The 23,260-nt window shown below is 36.4% G+C and overlaps 1 protein-coding gene across 1 annotated transcript in view; it reads right to left on the reverse strand.

Moving 5' to 3' along the window:
* The window catches only part of LOC140242545 (xaa-Pro aminopeptidase 1-like), a 48,954-nt gene extending 32,105 nt beyond the window's left edge, over nt 1-16,849 (reverse strand). The window contains exon 1 of the mRNA XM_072322286.1: nt 16,752-16,849. Within this exon, the coding sequence (XP_072178387.1) occupies nt 16,752-16,788 (37 nt within the window). The 5' untranslated portion in view covers nt 16,789-16,849. The remainder of the gene's footprint in view (nt 1-16,751) is intronic.
* Between the last annotated feature and the right edge of the window lie 6,411 nt (nt 16,850-23,260).

Consider the following 23,260-nt stretch of genomic DNA (forward strand, 5'->3'; position numbering starts at 1 on the left):
CCTGTTCTATTTTGAATCTATCTGTAAAATAACCATTCACTAAAACACTGGAAGTAGCATTGTTATAAAACAACTGAACCCATTTTTTCATAGATTGGGCAAAGTTAAAAAAATCTAAAACTTTAAAAAGAAACTTATGAGACACAGAATCAAAAGACTTTTCGAAGTCAATTAAAAGTAACAAACCTGGTATATCATGTAACTCTGTATATAAAAGTATATCATACAGTAAACGAATATTTTCACCAATGTATCGACCTTCCAAAAATCCGGTTTGATTTCCATGTATCAAATATGATAAAAATTTCTTAAATCTGTTTGCTATACAACCAGATGCCAGTTTATATATTACATTCAATAAAGAAATTGGACGCCAATTCTTTAGAAACTGTCGGGGCTGATTTACTTTTGGGATTAATGTGATTACTCCCATTTTTTGTGCTGCCGACATTTGTCCTGAAAAATAAGCATAATTTAAGGAATTTAACAAAAAAGATTTTATTTCCTTCCAAAAAACACGATAAAACTCCACGGTAAAACCGTCTAATCCGGGAGATTTATTACATTTCATATTTTTTAACACAGAGTATACCTCTTCTTCATTTCAGGGACCTTCTAATGATAACGACATTTGTTGTGATAATTTTGGTATGTCAGAAGATGACAATAATAAGTCTAAATCTACGTCTGTGGTTTCTTTTTCTTCATACAAACAGGAGTAAAACTGAAACACTTCTTTCTGTATATCGCACTGATTCGTAATAATATCATTTTCACAAAAAAGCTGACGAATTTGTCTATTAACATTATTCTGTTTTTCCAAAGTTAAGAAATACTTTGAGGGCTTCTCTCCTAATTCCATCCACTTAATCCTGCTTCTCATTGCGATTCTTTCATTTTCTTTTGAGCGTAATATTTCAAATTCTTCTTTCTGTTTATTTATTTCATCTAATATTTCACTTTTATCATTACACAATAATAATTTTTCTTCTAAATCTTCTATATTTTTCTCCAATTCCTTTTCTCTATCAATATTTTGCTTTTTAATATGAGAAGCGTAAGAAATAGTTTCCCCACGTATTATCATCATTAAAGTTTCAAAAAATAACTGATCATTAACAGTCAGCTGACATTCACCAATTACGTTGTCATTGTGATCAAACTGGACATTTCCCTTTGCATAAAATATAATTGTATCTTTTATAATTTGTTTAATTTTCTGAACATATATTTCATCTTTCAATAAAATATTATTAAATTTCCAAAACCCTGGTCCCCGTTTAAACTCATTAAGATTTAAACTAAGAGAAACTTTAGCATGGTCAGTACGGTAACCTGAAGAAATATCAGTGTTACAAACTAAAGAGAGCAATTCGGAGGATATTAAAAAAAAGTCTAATCTACTTTGCTTAAAGGGATTTTGTTGCCGCCACGTATAACATCTTTCATCCGGATTACATATTCTCCATGGATCACATAAACTTAAATCATTTTTCATTGTGTCTAATTGTTTTTTGGCCCTAGGGTTATTTACATGTACATAATTATATGTATCGAGGGTTGTATCCTGAACTAAGTTCCAATCACCACAAAGGATAGTATGTGGGTTTTCGAATTCTAAAATAATCTTTTGAAGGTCAACAAAAAAATCAGGTTTATGAGTATTCGGACCATATAAAGATATAAATGTCAGATTATATTCATATAATTTCAAATCTAATATCACAAAATTTCCTGTTTTATCTGTCTGAACTCTAATAACTTTTACTGGGATTGTGTCTTTAAATAATATGGCGACACCTCTTGAATTTGAGGTATTACATGAAAGAAAACATTCACCTTTCCATTCCTTACGGATTTCTGCCTCAGTGCTCGGTATAAAATGAGTGTCTTGAGTACAACAAACATCATACTTTTTTGACATCAGATACGACAAAACATCTTGCCTTTTTTGGCTATTCGCTAGGCCACGACAATTCATCGAAATAAATGTTACATTATCCTTCATTAGGTAAATATGCTTTCAGAAAACGTGCAAAAGGACAACCTGTGGAAGTAGTTTTCAAATGAATAACACACAATAAACTACAAAAGACAAATAGCAAAACACACATGGGAGAGGGCGTGCTAACCAAAACTCGGTTGCTTAACCGAAGAGTCTCAAGCGACCTTTGATTTGGGTCATGTAACTTTGATTTGGGTCATGACACCAGAAGGGAAGATCGAGGGAAGGCAATTCCCCGGAACACTGTTAAAAATCGTGTGGAATTGATCTTCAACATATTGATCGCAAACTGATGAAAACAACAACAACAACAACAAAACTAAGAAGAGGACAAGAAGAAGACCAATTCAACTGCAAACAAAAACTGTATTATAGTATTTATTTTTTTCAATACAATCGAGCACCTTTTAAAATATGTAGACAAGAATTACGGGCACATCCTGTTGATGCATATAAATCTATGCTGATACACCACAAAGTGGACTGCTTTATGGAAAGAAGAAGAAAAATATATCAAAAGATTGATCGCGAAAAACGGGTTATGCACCATTTTTAAACACTTAAGTGTAAGTCCATCACCAGACTGAGCAAAATAAAATCTGTAGGCCCTAGTTTTTACGTCGCTTGTTACATAACAAGGAATATTCTTGAAAGTATATATGAGTATCCTATATCATATTTTCTTTTCATTTTTCCTATTCTTAGTAGTTCTAATCACAAATAATATCTCATATCAACAATATATCATATTTTCTTTTCATTTTTCCTATCTTTAGTATAGTTCTAATCACAAATGATATCTCACATCAACAATATATCACATTTTCTTCTCATTTTTCCTATTCTTAGTAGTTCTAATCACAAATGATATCTCACATCAACAATATATCACATTTTCTTCTCATTTTTCCTATTCTTAGTAGTTCTAATCACAAATAATATCTCATATCAACAATTATTTTCTTTTCAATTTTCCTATTTTTAGTAGTTCTAATCACAAATGACATCTCACATCAACAATACATCACATTTTCTTCTCACTTTTCCTATTTTTACTAAATTTAGTTCTAATCACAAATAATATCTCACATCAACAAGAATGGATCGAGTGAACTCGTTTTGCTATAAAACTCGTCAAATTGTTATTGATGCATTTTCACCATGAGGCAGTATAACGCAACATCATGTCATTAGATGTAACTACGTTATACTATTTTAAACAGAATGTAGAGTGGTTTTTCTGTGTAATGTGCAGGTAGTGATGAAATGACGTAGCACCGTGACGAACATGCATAATTAGAATGATGCTCTCAGGAAAATTAAAACAAACTCCTCATTTGTTTATTATTACAAAAGTGAGAGTACATTATGTTCTCACTTCATCAAAACTTTGTGATACCTATTATCTATATACATCCGTTTTCACTACCAATACTATTTTTTTTTTCCTGGTTGGTTTACACAGTTGACTGTTTGTATTGAACATGACTTAAAGGGTGTGTACAGTTCTGGTCGAGGTGAGGATTTAATAGCTTTTAAAATTTTGCGAGATATTCAGAAACCACTCTATAAAATGTCAAAGAGCATGTAATTCTAAGGGGTATCAAAAGTTTATATGATGAAAATTGGTTTTTGAAATGGCTGAGATATCCAAAAACAAGGTGAAGCAAAGAGATCCTAATAAAAGGCGTGGCCTGTCACCTTTTATTATTATCACTTTTTTGGATATCTCAGCCATTTGAAAACCAATTTCCATCAAATAAACGTTGAATCCTTCTTAAAATTACATGCCCTTTCATATTTCATAAGATGTTTCTCATTATCTCACTCAGGAATGTTCAAAACATGAATCCCAACCTCAACCAGTACTGTACAGTCCCTGTATATTTGTCTCTCTTTTTTGAGTGATCCATGTATGACAAGTTTATAGCTTTTTAATGGACCACTCTTTTTTTCCATTCCTACTCTACTGTTATCCTTCAAAGCATGCCTAGTTGTTCTCAGTTATACTATATACTTATATGATATGCCATTATGTACTACGCATTCGATTCACTTTTCGTTTTGAATTTCTGTTTTCCTTGATCGAAATTAACCAACTATGTGGCTTTTTTTTTCGCAAGCTTTATATCATATTACATTTTGTGTCACTCCTTGTTTGATGGAAAAATAAATTGAACTGAACTAAACTAAACCATATTCATATCCCTTGCTCTACTATAGTCAAATTTGCCTGTAAGAAAGTAAAGCACGACTTTCTACGGAATTTTCATCTTACATCAACGCCTCTCGCATCTTCATTATTTTATAACTCAAGACTATAGAACACAGGCGGGCGCGTTTTGTAACGTTGAGTATATTTGGTCCGGAAAAGCCTGAAAACCGTGATAATGTAACCTCATTATACTTAAAACGCAGGCACTGCTTAGTTCCCCACACCCATTAACAAACACAGAAATTTATCTTTATACCATTGGCTATCTCTATCCTTACTGGTGGGAAGATGACATAGTGCCACCGTTGAGTAACCCTTGGACTTGATAAGATTTTCCAGAGGATAAGCGAGAACGAAAAATCAAGCATTGAGGTCATAAACTCTGTGGGGAATAGCTTACATTATAAGGGCAATTAGAGCATAAAATTCTCCCATTTCCCAACCAGCATTACCACTTACACCCCAATACCAACGTCGGAATGAATCGGAATGACCCTCTAATACACCTCTTATGTTTTGGAGAAAGTCATCCTCCAAAATCATGTACACGTGTGTGAATTCAGTGAATACAGAGATATATATATATAGGTGCATATGGGTAAATACATCAATGAAGTTTGAGGAATAGGTAGTTTGGACAAGCCGTTACAAGGCCATGAATTTTGGAAGTTTTGGTTAAATGTAAGTGCTTTCCTCGCTGGATTTGAAGGGTACATTAAGACCTACAACATAACGTGATATCACGATAATACAACACTATATGAATAAAAGATAATCAGGGTTCTACTTTAAATGACGTCTACACTTTCCATTACTCAATTGTTACTAACGTATTTCATTAGAGAAACGTTATTTCCCTGCCTTCTGAAAGAAGTTAATTAAGTGCTCTATAACTTAAATTTGAACTAGTAAACATACGGGCACTTTGATAATGCATTCACTATATTCAAGGATTCATAATTATAATGATAGGCCGTAATAGGATGTGCTAACACTTACTGAGGTACAAATCGGTAACTACTTTAATCCCCCTTCAACTCAACATGTTGTAAAATCATTATACCCTTAAAGACGGGTAATCATTCCAACATGGAGCCTTGACTTTGCCTATGACACTGACTTTAGAGTGCACATTCAACGTTAAAGGTCCTGTTTACCTTTAGGAACAGTGATTTAAAAATGTTCAAGATATCACTTTTGATGTATACTCAGTATTGTGTAGGTCAGCTGTATCACAAAATATCTTACCATATAAAATTATTGCAATTAAGCATAAAATATATAAGGAGATACCACTATTTTTCTAACTAAACCATAACTGTATAGACGGTTTAGTCTTGAAACATTTTTATCATAACTATTGCTCACATATTTTGTATTTAACAGTACTTAACATCGATTACACTGGTTCAAATTTTTACAATGGTTGTTTCTATCCCTAACTCACATTTTAGAACTATTTTGAAGCACTACAATGCTAGGTTTTTGTTTCATCTGCAAATGGTAAATTATGCCTTTATGATGAAGATTTACTTCATTCGTCTCGCATTTGCCTGGATAGAGATTTTTCTTTTAAGCAAATCTGATCATCTGGTTTTCCCATGAAATTAGTGGGTGGGTTTAATATGAAAGGAAGGATGGGAAATGATAAGAAAATATGGAGGAAATCATCCGTAAGAGGTAAAGCTAGGCCGGAACACCATGAACTTGGTTCAGGCAAAAGGATTCCGAGCCATGACAAGGCTTCCAACCTTTCTGTGAGCCTTTGTTATTATCATTATTATGTTGGGACTGTTTAATTCACCGATACTTCATCATTTGTTGGTCAAGGCCTACGTTATCATGGCAACAGTTACCCTGACCGCAAATCAGGTCGATGACCCCGTCGCCAAAGTTTCGATCAGAATATGCGATAGATTGATTAAAGAAAGACCTACTTTCTGTGATCACTTTGACGTATAGAAAAAAGTGAGAGCAAAAGGTCAGATAAACAGAACTCTGGTAGTTTAAACTACACTTGACAAAATCAAAACAGTTGGTATGGTATTCACGTGGCCTGTCAAAGACGAAAGTCCATAGGTTCATGTCTAGTATTGATGGAATACAGTGTATATGGGTGAAAGAATGAATCATTGAGTTCTATTAAAAGAGATTATGATAGTTTAGCATTTTGCATGTCATAGGTCATTTTGAAATACATCATTCTAATTAAGCTGTATAAAAAAGATAGGGCATGCTCTTTAAGATGACATGAGTTTTTTTTTCCGGATCGTAAAACATAAACAAACATACAAACAAACAAACAAACAAACAAACAAACAAACAAACAAACAAACAAACAAACGAACAAACACAAAAACCCTATTCCAAAACAATCAACACGCACTTTTTTTCCGGATCTATAGCGAACAGAATTCCAGATTTACGGAATGTGTGTCATTATAATCATGTTCGAATAACCTATACTATCTACGTTACATCCAACTGTTCTCTTTTCTGCCATGCAGCTTGTATGCTGTGCCTATTAGGATGATAACAATTCAAAAACTCTAATTCTTTGGCTACCCTGTATCACTTTAGTGTCAATGCCTCCATAAGTGCTTGTCACGTAATGGTGGATGGGGGAGGAGGGGTGGATGGGGGGGGGGGGTAGACAGTTCTATACGACAGCTTACGTGCGTAATGGTCCACTCCAAACAAGCTTGTAAACCCTGATATCAGTCATAAATATAACAAGGAGGTACTAATAGGCAATTCAGACTGGTAGCTGAGTACATACGATGGTCCTACCCCCCCCCCCCCCTCCCCCCAACTCACTGATCTCATCGTCAATAATGTCATTCTAGCAAGAACCTGGTCTGCCGATTTATATGGCAGTAAACATGTTAAAGATCATTTCTGTACAGAGTGTACAATCGGCAGCAAACGATTCAGGTTTGCGTTATCAGTAATAGTGTTGTAAAGTGTAATTCAACACTCCACATTCAAGTTGGAACAAACACTTTTGTATAATAAAATCAAGCAGTTATGTGCTGTAAAATTGGTCGTGAAATAAGAGGAAATCGCGGTCTGTTGAAGCTACACATGTTTCCCATCGAACGGTGATCATTGGTCAATCTGGTAAAATTTGGTAAAATGTGATAAAATCTGATAAAATCTAGTTACATATTTCTCTAAAGAATAAGCAATCCAATAGGAGGTATTATAGTGGGAACAGCAGCCTGTCTGAATGTTGTCAGGGATGGTGGAGTACACAATTTGACTACAGGTATAAAATAGGCAGTCCCAGATCAAAATTGTTCTCGGAAAGAATTAATGTGCACTTGATTGCATCTATGAATGTTTTCAATATAACTTTACAATGATGATGATCATGATTATGAAGATGATGATAATGATGATGATGATGAGGAGGAGGAGGATGATAATGGTGATGATGTTTGTTTGTTTATTCATTTCCATCTGAGAAGATGGATGGATATCCCATATTCAGCTACGTTAAGCTGGTCTTCCATGGGACAGTTGGATGTGACGTGTGACCACTTCATCGGGTTAAACACCCTGCTCTTTGTGATGAATGAATGAAGCGGGATCTTTTACGTGCACGAGTTGTGACTCTCTCACGCACGGGGCTTCCATTTTATGTGCTACTAGCTGCCTCGGCGCGCGCTGCGCGCGCGCCTCGGCAGCTAGGCTCGGCGCTACGCGCCTCGGCGTCCCTTGTCAAGTATAGCGAGGTGCCCGCACCTCGTCAGGGGCCCGAATACCGTCACCCTGCTTAAAATTGTTTCAAGCACACTAAACAAAAATTTATGACCGGGAATGTGTTCAGTTCGCTGGAAACTTGGCAGGGCCACCACAACCAAGTAAATTGTGGTGAAAACCGAACAGTTTTTGCGAAAATCTGAAACATCCAGCATGGGGTGCATTATTTTTGACCAAAAGAGGGCGTCCTACGACCTCAGACTTAGCCAAGGCCAGGAGCTGTAGAATAATTTTAGCCAATCACAGAGATCCTTCATGGACTCAGAAAAATTATTACAAGCAAAGAAATGTATTCTAGAATGTCTCTTATTGGCCAAAACACCTACCAGGGGTTCGAGCCTGCTGAGAAAGTAATCAATAATATTATTCATGTTTACAGCGCGCATGTGTCTTTGTTGTCCCAGCAACTGCAGTGATTTCTTACGCGCGGTATCGTGATATCGATCGATCTCCTCAGAGAGTGCGTGGATATCTGATTACAAACCTAGCTGTGTGTGTCGAATTCCATCTACGTTAGTGAGTGTTGCGTAACTTCTCTAGGTTTCCCGTCCATTTCTCCCTCTTTTTTCTCTTTTGCTTTCTTATCATTCTATATCTTTTATTCTCAGAGTACAATCGTACTTCTGAGAGTGTTTTGTTCATTATTTTAAGTGATTATCTCGTTTGCAACAATTTAGAGGTGAGTTTTTGTTCGAGTGAGTTTTTTGATTGAACACGATGTAGATTATCTACGTGTGTGCGAGAACGTCGTTCTTTGTACGGTACCCACTCGTTTGTTTTCGAGTTAGCATTCTTACCGTAAAGTGTTTCCATCGTTCGTCTTCCAGGCATCGGGTTTTCACCCTAGTTTTCCTCATCGTAGATTTTTACCTCGATTTTTTTTTCCGGTGCAAGATGTTTTGTGTATTTTTTTCTACGGTAAAATACCACTGTCGATAGTCTTCGTGTATTCATTACTTGTTTTCCACCTCCGTTTCATTTTTGTGTATAACTAATGTCTAGCTAGGTCTCGTTTGCTGATGTGTTTTGTGAGAGTGAAGAGTATGTGATGATGATGGGAGTGATATTCAGGGATTTGCTGTGGTTGAGAACTTGAGATGATAGTGATGATGAAGTTAATGTCCATGATTCTGGTGATGTTGATGTACGAACCCTTATGATGCAATTTATTTCGTGTGACCATGAGCATGACGTTGATGGCGAGTACGACATGACACGAGTAGCCGAGGCCGATGACGAGAGTTACACTGAAACGGTGCTGATGCTCGCTTGTGCACAGACAGGAATGGTCTAGAGACTTGCATTTTATCATTTTTTTTTTCATTTTGCTTGTGCACTCGGGTTTAGTGCTACCAAAATTTGTGTCTCTAAAGAAACTCAACCAAAAGCTTGACAATAAGTTTGCATTAGGTCTATTCTTTAGTGAATATTAGATCTAAATGGCGATGCTAATTTATTTAGTTTTCATTTAGAACTTGATGAAATCCCGTTTTCTTTGCTAATTTTTCAACTAATAAATTATTTAGAATTGTACTTATAATCTGATGTACTGCGTTCACCATTGTGTTAAATCAATAAAAAAGAGCCTGCTGAGCAGGTATTTCATTATGTCCTCTTCATTTCCTCCCTGTCCTTTTTGTTTCCTTGCTGTCACTTTCTTCTTTGACCCTGGATGGAAAAAAAAATCCCATCTTGCCATGTAAAAGACAGAACACATACCATCATGAAATATTATGACATTAAACTAATAAAAGAAATATGTAAGTGATAAAAATTCTTATTTGTGAAAATAAATGATAAATCAAAGGTGATTTCTTGTGAAGCAGTTCTTTCAAACGTCCAACAGCTTCGATAATGAAGCAAGTGAAATCTGAAAATTATCGTGGCAACAAGTGATATCGATAGGGAATTCTGACTAAAACTGTCACACCATTTGATGTTTGAATTTGTCTATTTTTTATTGGCTAGGGTTATAAAACTATAAACACCACCGATAAAATCACAATCGCTCTCAATTACAATCTAACAGGAGCAGTAGGGTAGGTACGACTCTAGGCGTTTTCACATCAGCCCGATGTTTCGAAATAGCGCGCTATTTTCTGACTTGGGGAATAAAAAAAAATCTCGAGCTTGGATTTTTATCGGGCTGATGTGAAAACGCCTTCTGTAAACAGTTGATTACTTATGCATCGTATCCATGGGCAACTGCGGGGAACTGCAAGAAGGCGCATGGAATTTAGACTTGAGTTAAGAATTTTTGTTTATTATTACTTTTTTTATTCAAAAGTCTTTTTCTCTCGGACTGAAAAAAACCCTCCAAATATTTCATATTACGCTTCTAAAATATATAACGGATATATCAAGTATTTTAATCGTGATTTTATGAAGAATTAGAATTATTCTGAAAATATAAATACAAGACGGGCTGAACAATGAAGTCTAATTTCGCCCCAAAAATTTGCAGCACCCGCGTAGCTGGTGCATTCCTAGCGTTCTTGTCGCACTCGATGCATGCAGCAGTCACATTGCACATGTTACAGTACACGTTGTATGAGTACCTAGTTCAGCTATCTCATTCCTGATCTCGAGCGAGGAAAACCTTGAAAATCCTCTCAAAACTAAGCCAAACATGATTTTGGAACATACATTACAGTGTCAAGACCTTTTCAGTGGACATTGATTTCGCTATTTGTCTGTGTTAGCTCTTGAATGTACGACTTCTTACGTCCGATTTGTTTGTACCATGCCACGTGCTGCGTGTTTTGTTTTTTTGTTTTTTTTTTTTTTTTCAGCCCCATGCTTCCCCTACATACAAGCCATCGCGATCGAAGTTTGAGCGATAGCGATAACACGTGCGGAGCAGACATGCGGATTCCGGCACAGGGTAAATGAGTAGTTGAACGTATCACGATTATAAAACAAATCTTTTTCTATGTCTCTGCAAAAATGAATTAGGCTATCTAAGCATAGATAGATTATGATACATTATAGAATAGATTAGCCATAGCAAGAACTTGCTTACATGAGAGTTAGTTGATAACGTTGCAAAATAAAAACCCCGTCATTGAATGGAATGTCCCAGCGCTATCTCGGGGGCTCGAGGACACTATGGACACGTCGATTTGCAAGTGGGTAAGATGTTATTACAGATAGGTTGAAGTGAAGATGATTTATGAATAAAGTACACAGAAACATAATATTTTTTCATTATACCTTCGCAGTTTATTACTTCTTTTCATAAAATTGACATAAACTAGTGCTGTATTGAGTCAACTAAGTGCACATTCGCACGAGTGTACACTCATCATCCCTCCTGCCTAGTGGGAACGACACAGGCAGTTTTTCAATGCAATGACCTATGAATGCCCTTCGCGTTCCGCCTGAGTGCACCGAGCAAGTGCGAGCAGCAGCAGCAGCAGCAGCAGCAGCAGCAGCAGCAGCAGTAGTTCGAGACTTTTATATATATAGATACGAGGGACAGAGTGGTTTGCCTCTTGCTAGAGGGGACGGTATGATTACACACAACATTGCTCAGTCCAGACTCGGGTTCGAACCCGGGTCCTTGGTGTCGTGAGGTAGACGCGCTATCGACTGAGCCAACTCACCGCCCTATATGTTGATGATGATGATGTTGATGATACTACTGCTATACTACTACTAGTACCAGTACTACTACTACTACTACTACTATTACTACTATTATTACTACTACTATTACTACTACTATTACTACTACTACTACTACTACTACTACTACTACTACTACTACTACTACTACTACTAATATGGCCTTCTATACCCAGGGCAGCCTCTTCTGTATTGACACTTTTCTTCCAAAAGGCCCCCGAATGTCATTATATTACCCCAACACTGCAAGGTACCCATCTACACACTTAGTTGGGTCCAAAGGGACATGAGGGGAGGGGGTTAAAACATTTCTTCCGTAAAGGATGCAGGTGGTATAGTGAATGACTCTGAGAATTCGATAGTAAAAGTTATGAGTCTTATCCATTATACCACAGTGACCCCTTCTTTATGCATTTCACTAAATCTCTTCTACCCTCTGACATCTTTAAGTAAGTTTATATCTTTATTTTTTTTGTTTACTCTGCCTACAGTTAGACTATCCAGTGGACTTTCAGTATTACACATTTAGGTAAAGGTTCGAACGTATGGGCATTACGCATTGACCTTATTCTCGTGCAAAGATTGATCGCACCACCAGTCTGTGCCATGCATACATGCGTGATGCAACTTTTTGGATGACGTGTGTTGAGTAATTAATATGTTCCTTAAGCGCTTCTAGCTATTATTTGAGCGAGGAAGGGGGGGGGGGGGGACGGACTTTAACGGCAGCTCGCCCCTGGCGACTTGTTTTGCTGCACGCAGAACTGTACAGCGTAAACTATAGTCTTTAATGTTAATAGGGCTAAACTGGTATTTTAAATCGCGCAATGTAAAGGAAGATACCACTTTGAATGAATGAAGGCAGATAGAATAGTCAAAAGTTAAAGATAAACATATTTAAACGGAGACTACAGAAATCGACAAATAGATGAATTACGTTGAAAAAGCAAAAAAAAATGGAAAATGAGACATAGGCCTACATCATATAATAACACCCCTACACGGAGCAGTAAGGGAAAAGTTAGCACAGGAATTATCATCAAGCTAAACCAGACGATTTGGAGTGGGGAGGTGTAAGAGCGGAAGCAAGACACGGAAGAAAAGAAAACACGAATTGCAGATGACATTCAAGGAACTCAGGTTGAGAATGAAAAAGCACGAAACGATCACGATACATGAGTTGAACCTGACCAGGGGACGCGGGGTGAGCGATAAACAAGACAACAGTTTTACGTTCTATACAGGAGGTTTGGATATCGATTAAAAAAAAATAATACGGTAAAGCGAACACAATGCAGGAAGCTGAAGACTACTGCATAGGCCTACGTTCTGTCTACGTTCTATCCCTAGCCGATCATTACAGTGATATTCTTTTGATATGACTCTTTCAACTCCTATCACTCCATAAATGATATGAATATAATCATAAACCACACGTATAGAGTCCTATAAATTCAACAAATTATATCTACAAAATATTTAATACAGTAATTGAGAGAGCTATGATCACGGGTTCACTCCCTAAGGAGAACAAGGTGAAAAAAATTGAAGACTCAGCCAATATAAACTGGAAATCAGATGTCCATGGGATACACCTCTCTCTCTCTCTCTCTCTCTCTGATTAAATATTGATATCACACACATTAAATATAGAAGATCAAAGACCGCACCATGAGCCATGTGCAAAGAAAGATTTAATAAAATCTGACAATCTGAGGGAGGCAATCCCGGCCAGAGTTACCCGGGCGACTTTTAAATGTGTTACCATCGAATCTACTAACTATTTTAATTTGCGCAATCGACATGTTGCACGTACTGTGGAATTTAGGGAAAAAAGAACAAAGCAAATCCCTTGCCCATCGGTCAAAGGTATAGGAAAGATATCATGACATGGATACCCACAAGGAGCAAGCTATATAATCGAACATTAGATAGGCAGGATGTCTCCAATATTGGTGGAAGGTCTTGTACCTTCAATGTTTGTACAAAAACAGATACATAATTACAGTTATAGAAAATGAAATAAATTGATAAATATCGCAAAGTGAAAGAAATGAGCTCTCTGATATTGCCTGATTACAGTTTTATGTTTTGACACAATAATCTCCACATTCATCTTGTTGTTGCCATTGTTTATCTTAAAGCACTGTCATATATAGCGTCTTTAAAGGGATAGGTATATAGTTTTAGTTGAGATGGAGATTCAGGTTCTAACTTTTCACAAGATAATTAGAAGCCACTTATGTTAAATATTAAGGGGTATACAACTCTAGGAGGAATTAAAAGTTTATTTGATGAAAATTGGTTATGAAATTGTTGAGATATCAGAAAACAAATTACAACAAAGTGATCCCAATAAAAGGTGCGTCCCATCCTTTATTAGGACCACTTTGTTTCTGGATATCTCAGCCATTTCATAATGGATTTTCATAATGGATTTTTCATCAAATAAACTTTTTATTCCCCTTAAAATGTTATACTTTCTAATATTTCATATAAATGGTTTCTAATTATCTCACAAAAAGTTAAAATCTTAATCCCCATCTCAACCAAAATTATACCACACCTTCAAGATGCCCAAAATGACGCCAAACTGATTACTTATTCCATAATGTAATCATATCAATTCAACCTCACATAGACTTTGAACACGTCAACGGACTCTGAGCCAAATTTGTCCGCCAAGTCGCATGAGAATAACAAGACAGAGAATTAATCGTTCGGAATAAACCAGATACACACCACACGAAAACTGCAGAAAAAAAAAGTAATGACAAAGGAAGCAGTAAGAGGAACATTAGAGTTAAAAGAAAAACAAACACCACACCCCAACCAGAATCAAATTAATGCCACACGCAAGAGCTGCACGACATGTTTATAACTAATGAAAGCAATCGAGTACAATGTATGTTGACTGCCAGAGTTCATATAGGCTGGCCGACATACTGGCTGCGACACAAAAAGCTGGCTTGTCAGAAACGGAGGCCTTGGACATGTTGGATCAGGCAGTCTTTTCGTTCTGCCAAACTCAAGATAAAAATGCATAGATATCAGGAAGAGAGAGAGAGAGAGAGAGAGAGGGAGAGAGAGGGAGAGTAGAAAATGAGCAAATAATAATGGAAAATCGCCGTAATATTCCATGTCATAATTATAACACAATCAGGAATACATTGGAATATGAGTGTCTTTTCCAATATTTGTTAACGAATTGTTTGTTGTGATGTACTTTATCAATGTGATTTTGTATCTATCTACTGTTTCTATCTATTTATCTATCTATTTGTATTTATGATTGCATAATGGCTGTAATTGTTGTTACAGTGCAATCCCGTTTTAACGGACACGGTTATGATACAATTTCAGTTACAATGAAGTAAACATCAGGCCGCAACATTATCTGCTTTATGTATTTTTATTGTTATTGTTCAATTATAAGAAATTACGATATAACGAAAGAAAACTGCCGGTCCCGAGGACTTCGTTATAACGGGAGTCCACTGTATGATGTACCAATGAATGTTTTTGGTCCGAACAATGGTACGTGTTTGTTTATTTCTGATGATTCGACAAGTTTTCTACACACATTGCTTCTTGTACCTTTAAAGATGAAGACCGTAAGAAGACTTATCAAACCCTCTTCTCAAATTTGGACGCGATACTCGAACAGATTACGTGTGATGGCATGGACTTGCGTGCCTTCATGATCATTGAAATTTACAGAACCAATTAAGTTATCTTTGGGGAGTACTAAGTGCCCTCTTGTCTCGGAGAAGGACCCTTCATATCAAGCAGCAGTTTAGCTTTGCGATAGGAACTGATTGGGGGACTCATTTTAAATATTTACATCAGTCATGCGTCAGCCAGGGAGGTGAATCTACCTCCCTGCGTCATGAGTGGATATTTATACAACGTTTCTGTAATTCCCCTCTTTTTCCTCTCTTATCTGTCCATTTTGTCCTTCTTCATATATCTTATATTATCTTCTTCTTTTCCTTTCTCATCCGGTGGCCGTCATCACTGGAGGTGACTGGGTTGGAAGGCTACAAGAATAGGTGACGTCACAGCGGCATAATGATACCAACAAAACATTATGAAAATTCTATGAAATTCAATTTAAAAGATGAAACCACTCGTGTCTTCTTATCGGGATACATTTCACTGATACACAGCTTACATGAAAATGTAGGGTGGCCTGTTCCAGCGATTCGGCTTCTCGACGAACTATCTCTTGTACGTATGAATGAGGTCACGGGTTTCACACAGCACACAAACCGATTCGTGCCCCAGCTAATAGCTGCGGGTGGGCGTATACCCAAACAAGTACTGTCATGACTGTATAGTGTACGCACCTTCGGAGTACAACCAGCGAACGGTTGACGATACAGCCGCGGCGTGTTTGCGGATTCTTACTTAATATGACGTAGGTGATAAGAGGGAAAAGATGAAGTTGAAGAAGAATGAAGAAACGTAGAATGATGAAACGTAAAATGATAGGGTACATTGATAATGCCTGAAGTAGTAGAAACAATTTCTGTAGACAGAAAGAGTTGTAAAGTATCGATATGTTTAATAAGGATAGCAATCGTGGCAATAAAAGAAAAGGTATAGGGCTAGATGAAGTAGTAGTAAAACTGGCAATAGATGTAGTAGTAGTAGTACACAATTGTAGTAGTAGTAGTAGTAGTAGTAGTAGTAGTAGCAGCAGTAGTAGTAATAGTAGTAATAGTATAGTAGAAGTAGTAATAGTATAGTAGAAATAGTAGTAGTATATAGTAGTAGTATATAGTAGTAGTAGTAGTATATAGTAGTGGTAGTAGTAGTAGTAGTAGGTAGCGGTAGTAGTAGTAGTAGTAGTGATGGTTGCGGTGGTAGTACTATATAGGGATACTCATCGTTAAAACTAAGAAAGAAGTAGAAAATCTTTAGCAGGTGTACAACAAGTGGTGTTTAGGCGGAGGAGGCAAGTTAAATCAATCCGGCATAACTTGGATCAGTACGCGAACACATATAGCTCGAAGATCAGTGGTACAGTGAGTAGCCACATTGGTCTCTGCCACACTGTTCCGTTCATATTATCGATGACGGCAAAGTTGTCATCCAAAGCGGTGTATAGGAATAGCAAATGACTAATGGACTTACCCAATGCGATGAAGCACACTGCGATCAAAACTTTCATGGTTCTTCCCAATTACCTTCCGACACCTTCCGTGGTCGAGTTGACTTGTGTCCTGCTCTGCGGAACTCTACAACACACCTGTCAAGTGCCTGTGCGAGCGAACACCGAACGCTCCTGCGCACACTGCCAATAATTAACTTGAACAAGTAACTACGTTGTATAGCCGTCTTAGCCAACACAAGGTCCCGAATAGCTGGATTGTAGCACATTGGATTTCAGCGTTTTTGTAACATATACCGGTATACCTCGAATGCACAAAGTTGACAGCTCATTGATTTAACTTCATCGGTTGCATATTAACAGCTCTGAAGAGTCATCATTTTTACCATGCAGTCTGCACATTTCTCATATCATTAATTTTTAAAGAAGCGATTACGCGCTGAGCATAATATAGTATGTGCCTCTCATCTGGCACTTTACCAGTGGGATTCGGCGTCTTCTTTTTTTTTTTTTTTAAAACAATAGATCAAACATCATGAATATAGATTCAATACCTTACCAACCTGACTCACTTAATTCCGGAAATATTCCTGAAATGTTGTACTTTTTTCTTCTTTTGTTTTTCTTTCTGTCCGGAGCTCCTCCTGACTCTCATAAAGGCAGATTAACGTTTTCCAAAAGAAAAAAAAAATGTAGGTATATTATGAATGTGAATCTACGCCTTTAAACATTTTAGAACAACATGTTTGGCATGTCGAAATGCGGTTTGATTAATTTTTGTCGCTGCATTCACTCTTATCAACCACAGGTGGCTGATTCTAATAAATTACAGTATTCACTATTCTGTTTGAATGATTAAGTTTACCTAAATTTGTCCTTTTTTTTTCTCTGAGATGATAAAGTCATATACCATCATTTCCGAGTCGTATTTCAGATCGTTTGACCACATTTCCCTGTGTCCAGCTATCTGACAATTACTGGAAGCACCTGATAAGACAAACCATTAGTTGCTGGCCCCGACAATCAAAGATAAAGAGATAAGGGGCAAAATAAATAGCATCACTTCGACCATTTTATGCATATTGCGCGTGATGACGTTTAAGGGATGGTACAGTTTTTGGTTGAGATGGGGCTTGAGGTTTTCAAAATTTTTTTGATGATTATTTTTTGAGATAATGAGAAACCTCCTATGAATCTAAGAGCATATAATTCTAAGAAAAATTCAAAGTTTATATGATGAAAACTGTTTTTGAACTGGCTGAGATATACAAAACAAAGCTATCTTAATAAAAAGTGGGACCGACCTTTTATTAAGACAGCTTTGTTTCAATTTGTTTTTTTGATATCTCGGCCATTTCAAAACCGATTTTCATCAAATAGATTTTGAATTTCTCTGAAAATTGTATGCTTTTTAACATTTCGTACAGTTTCTAGATACTATCTCGCAAAAAAGAAAAAAAGAAAAGCTGAATTCTCATCGCAACTGATACTAAACCACCTCTTTAAATGGTATGATATTTTGAGTAGTCCGTGTTCAGTTATCACGCACAGCCCTTGACTGCTATCTAGATGTATTTGAAAAAAAAGAAAAGACAACAACTTAAGAATATTAGTAAACACATACGTACAAAGTGCAGCAGGTGTTCGTTCCTTCTTCCAAACTTACCGGTGAGCCTGACTGCACTATATTATAAGGTGTAATGCAGTCTACGCTTATTAACAATTTACAAGCCAAGCTACTCCATTTTTTCAACTGTCCCCTCCGTTTCCACTCATTTGTATTTCATACAGTGAAGTCACATTACAATATGATTCTATTTCATTACACTACTAGTACATTTTTCCGGATTTTAAGAAACAAGCCTCTTTGTTGTTGTATAACTATGCACTTGCAAATGTTATGCTGTAATTATACTTCGTGAGATATGTAAGAACCCCATTGCCCGAGCATTCTCTGAAATTGAACATATGAAATGCAATACATATCTACATGTATTGTAATAATATGTAATTAGGAAATATGATGTAATATAATATATCATACCATATAGAATAACACAATATTATAGAATATGATATCCATGCATATTGTACAGCAAAGATAAAACGAGCAAAACCGCATTAGCGATGCCCAAATGGCCAGGCTGTTTCCGGCAGTGCTGTTATCATTGTCAATCAAGCAGAGAATTATAGTTTCCCACTTGTAAAGTGTCTTGATAGAATGAAATTTATGTCTCTTTCTCTGCCAATAGATTCAAGCGTTTTTTTTTTTTTTTTTTTTTTCATGTGATAACGCTTGTGGGAACGATAACAATCAATATAGTATAATAATGTCGAAAGATGATGATGATGAAAATGATAACAGTAACAATAACAATAATTAAATGATGACAATAGTGGTAGTAGTAGTAGTAGTAGTAGCAGTAGTTGTAATAATAATAATAATAATAATAATAATGGTAATGGTAATAATGAGAATGATAATAGAAATAATACCAATAACAATGATAATAATAATAATAATAATAATAATAATAATAATAATAATAATGGTAATGGTAATAATGAGAATGATAATAGAAATAATACCAATAACAATGATAATAATAATAATAATAATAATAATAATAATAATAATAATAATAATAATAATAATAATAATAATAATATAATAATAATAATAATAATGACAATGACTTCGATAATAACAAAATAAAGTCAACGACAAAGATGATGAAACACAACAGGCAACTAAACCGGGGAGGACATTCTCAGAGGAGTAATAGAGACCTTCTTTAAGATTATGAGATAATCCCCTATCAATTGAGGACCTTTATACTACGCACCGTCTGATTACCAAACCTGCCTTTTATCTGATAGCTGTTATACAGATATCATTTAGAGCAGGGGCGTGTTTGCATTTATACGTAAGGCGGGCTTAAAGTCAAATTAAAGTCTGACTGATTACTATTCAGTGCCGTCAAATAGGGTAGAGGGCAATCAAACCAATACTGAGTAGTGATTTAACAGTGATCACCTGTCCACCGGTACCAATGAAAATCTTTGTCATCTGTACACAGTCCTAAATCCTCTGTGTATCTACATAGTTATTTGGTTTTTACTGCCTGATCTAAATCATTATATACGAACCTGCGGATATTCCACGTTTTCGTAATTCTATATGTGATCAGTCAAATACGCCATAGACTAAGGACATAGGAGAGGGGGAGTAAAGTTGTGGATTAAAGTAAAATGATAATGATGATATAGAAATAAATCGAAGTCATCAAACAGGAGAGGTTTAGTTAAAATCGGATTTAAAATCAGTGGGTTTACGAATCCCTCAAGTTTTATGCTTTCGTTGTTGTTGTTTTAAGCAGTGATATTGGTTACAATCACATGAAAATGAAATCACATAACACATGAAAATAAATGAAATGAAATGAAATGAAATGAAATGAAATGAAATGAAATGAAATGACGATGGAAATGAAATATTTGAAGTAGCTGAGATGATGACTTTATTGGTTCGGAAGTCTCTCCATGAATTTGTTATACTTGCAGGAGGATTTTTCGTTTGTCAATGATTTTGTATACTCCCCTCAACTTGATACAACTGCTTAAAGGGATTGTACAGTTTCGGTTGAGACCTAACTTCAGATTTCTAACATTTTTTGGCGAGATCAAATGAGAATTTTTATGAAATATGAAAGAGCATGTAATTCTAAGATGAATTCAGCGTTTATTTGATGAAAATTGGTTTTGAAATGGCTGAGATATCCAAAAAAGAGCGATCCTAATAAAAGGTGGGACCCAGCTTTTATTAGGGTCGCTCTGTGTTACTTTGTTTTTGGGTGCCTCAGCCATATCAAAACCAATTTTCATCAAATAAACTTTGCATTCCTCCTAGAATGGTATCCTCTGTACTATTTCATGAGTGGTTTCCTGGTATCTCGAAAAAAGTGAAAAGCCAAATTCTCATCTTCACCAATACTAAACTATCCCTTTAACCTTTCTATTCATTGGAACCTTAGAACAATTTGAAGCGAATGATAAAACAAATAACCCCCTCTGGTATTCTTTTCAGAACGGATTTCCAGAAACGACTATGATTATGGAATCGCGTTGTCTCACATCCCCAGAGTCTCCCATTGGCCTGAACACAAATCATAGCTTAATTGTCTTTACTAAAATACCTATCTTATCGGAGAATTTGTACATAAACATGTTCTTTACGTACCCAATCATCATTATACTGGACTTGTGATCGGTGGCCATTTAAAGACTGGTTAAGGTTGTAAAGAAGTAGTGACAAACGATTTATTTCTTATAACAATAATTTGTTGTTGTTGTTGTTGTTGTTGTTGTTGTTGTTCACGAACCAGTGGTAGACTTGAGAGGTGAAAGAATCTAATCATCGTGCTAGTTGCAGGGGTTTGATTGTGATTTAAGATTTTTGTTTTCTGTTTGGCATAAAAAGTATTGGAAATATGTTTAAATTACGTATAATTCTTAATAGTCAGGGGCCTAAGGGCATATAGTATAGGGTGTTGGTTCAAATTCTTCCAAAAGCACCAAATTTGGCCTACAGATCACTCATTTTATACTTAATACATATTATATAATGTATATATATATATATATATATATATATATATATATATATATATATATATATATATTAATTATATTATACGATTTTTGACGGCGCCAAGACTGGCTCCTCCTGGGGCGGCCATATTGGTTAAATCCAATATGGCCGCCATCCACGTTAAAGATCAATTGTAATTACCAAACTGAAAGAGCTTGTATTAGAAATATTTCCACTGAAGAGGGTTTTCGGTGTTAGAGAATGTGATCGTGATATCATTTCAACAATTCAAGGTCAAGCTCACCTCTCAAGGTCTCTTTCAAGGTCAAGTTTGGGTCAAGTCAGGCAATTTGGGGCATTTTTTAATGACATCCTTCCGCTGAATAAGTGGAACTTCTATTTGCCCTAATTGGCAAGCTCACAAGCCATACAGCCCACTAGTTATACAGCCCACGAGTTCGACACCGAGTAAATAAAGCCCACGAGTTCGACATCAAGTAAAATCAGCCCACGAGTTATACAGCCTTCGAGTTCGACACTACACACACAAGGCTCACGAGACCGACACTATGCAAACAAAGCCCACGAGACCGACACTACCCTTAAAAGGCTCAGAAGACCGACACTAGGCAAGCAAAGCTCACGAGACCGACACTAGGCAAAAGAGGCTCACGAGACCTACACTAGGCAAAGATTTTTAATTGTGCTTGCGCGTTTGAGTGTTTGTGAAAAAAATAAACAAAATTCAGTAAAAGTGCATGAGATGTTTCAACATTAATTTCGAAAATGCCATAATACCCTCGTTTCCCTTTCCGCAAAACATATACTGGTATACACCTGCTCAGGGGAAAAGATAAAATGATGTGGACATTCAGAGCAACCAACTAGAATAATACCCAGGTGTGAAATGAAGTTTACAAGAAAATATTTAACAAAATTGTCAATGTTGCAGTGCACACTTGCTTTACATGATAATTATGGAAGGGGAGTAGTCATCTGCAAAGGTGCTGATTTACTAGAGTAGTACAAATTCACAGAAAATTATAATCATAATCGTCTATTACGGTAGTTTTAATGATTCGAAAAAAGAAGATGCATTCATGAAAAAAGCTGTTCTATTTCATGAAAAATCTACCGTTTTGAGGAGAATAATTGTACAAATACAAGCCACAAATCGAGGTGAATCGCTGCGATATAAAACGTTTTCATCCTTTAAAATGTCATGCATCATAAGTACAGAAAAAAGTGCAAACTGAACTCTAAACAGGTGGGTATAAGCAGGAGGATATCTAATAGGGAATACTTAGCTAGTGAAGCGAGAAAGAAAAAGGGGGAAAAAAGTTGTCCACCGTCTAGAAATTGGAAAAGCCTATTAAAAATAGCACGATGGCATCTAAAATCAAACCATACATCGTTCTTATCCTCTATTACTTTTTCATACTTTTTTTTTGCGGGGGGGGGGGGGTCCCCATGAAGAGGACAAATTTATTTTAAAAAAGAGAGATAAATTGGTAACAATGTCGCTCCCCGTAGCGTGACAGAACTGCCCTCTAAAAGCCACACGTGTAGAAATACATAGTTACTTGATGTCGTTGATATGTAGATGGTGCTGTTCAATTAGTTACAATCTCTCGCTCGATAGCGTGACGAAATTGCACCCGCCAGTATATAATTTTCCCCTTCATGGAACACCCTGTACAGGTAATTGACGTGTATAGATGGCGCTCTTCATCCTGTCGGTCTCGTGAGCCTTCTTTGCCTAGTGTCGGTCTCGTGAGCCTTCTTTGCCAAGTGTCGATCTCGCGAGCCTCTTTTGCGTATTGTAGGTCTCGTGAGCCTTTTATTGTGTAGTGTCGGTCTCGTGAGCCTTTTGTGCGTAGCGTCGAACTCATGGGCTGTATGACTCGTGAGCCGTATAACTCATGGGCTGTATGACTCATG

The sequence above is a fragment of the Diadema setosum genome, chromosome 19 (genome assembly GCF_964275005.1).
Source record: "Diadema setosum chromosome 19, eeDiaSeto1, whole genome shotgun sequence".
NCBI lineage: Eukaryota > Metazoa > Echinodermata > Echinoidea > Diadematoida > Diadematidae > Diadema > Diadema setosum.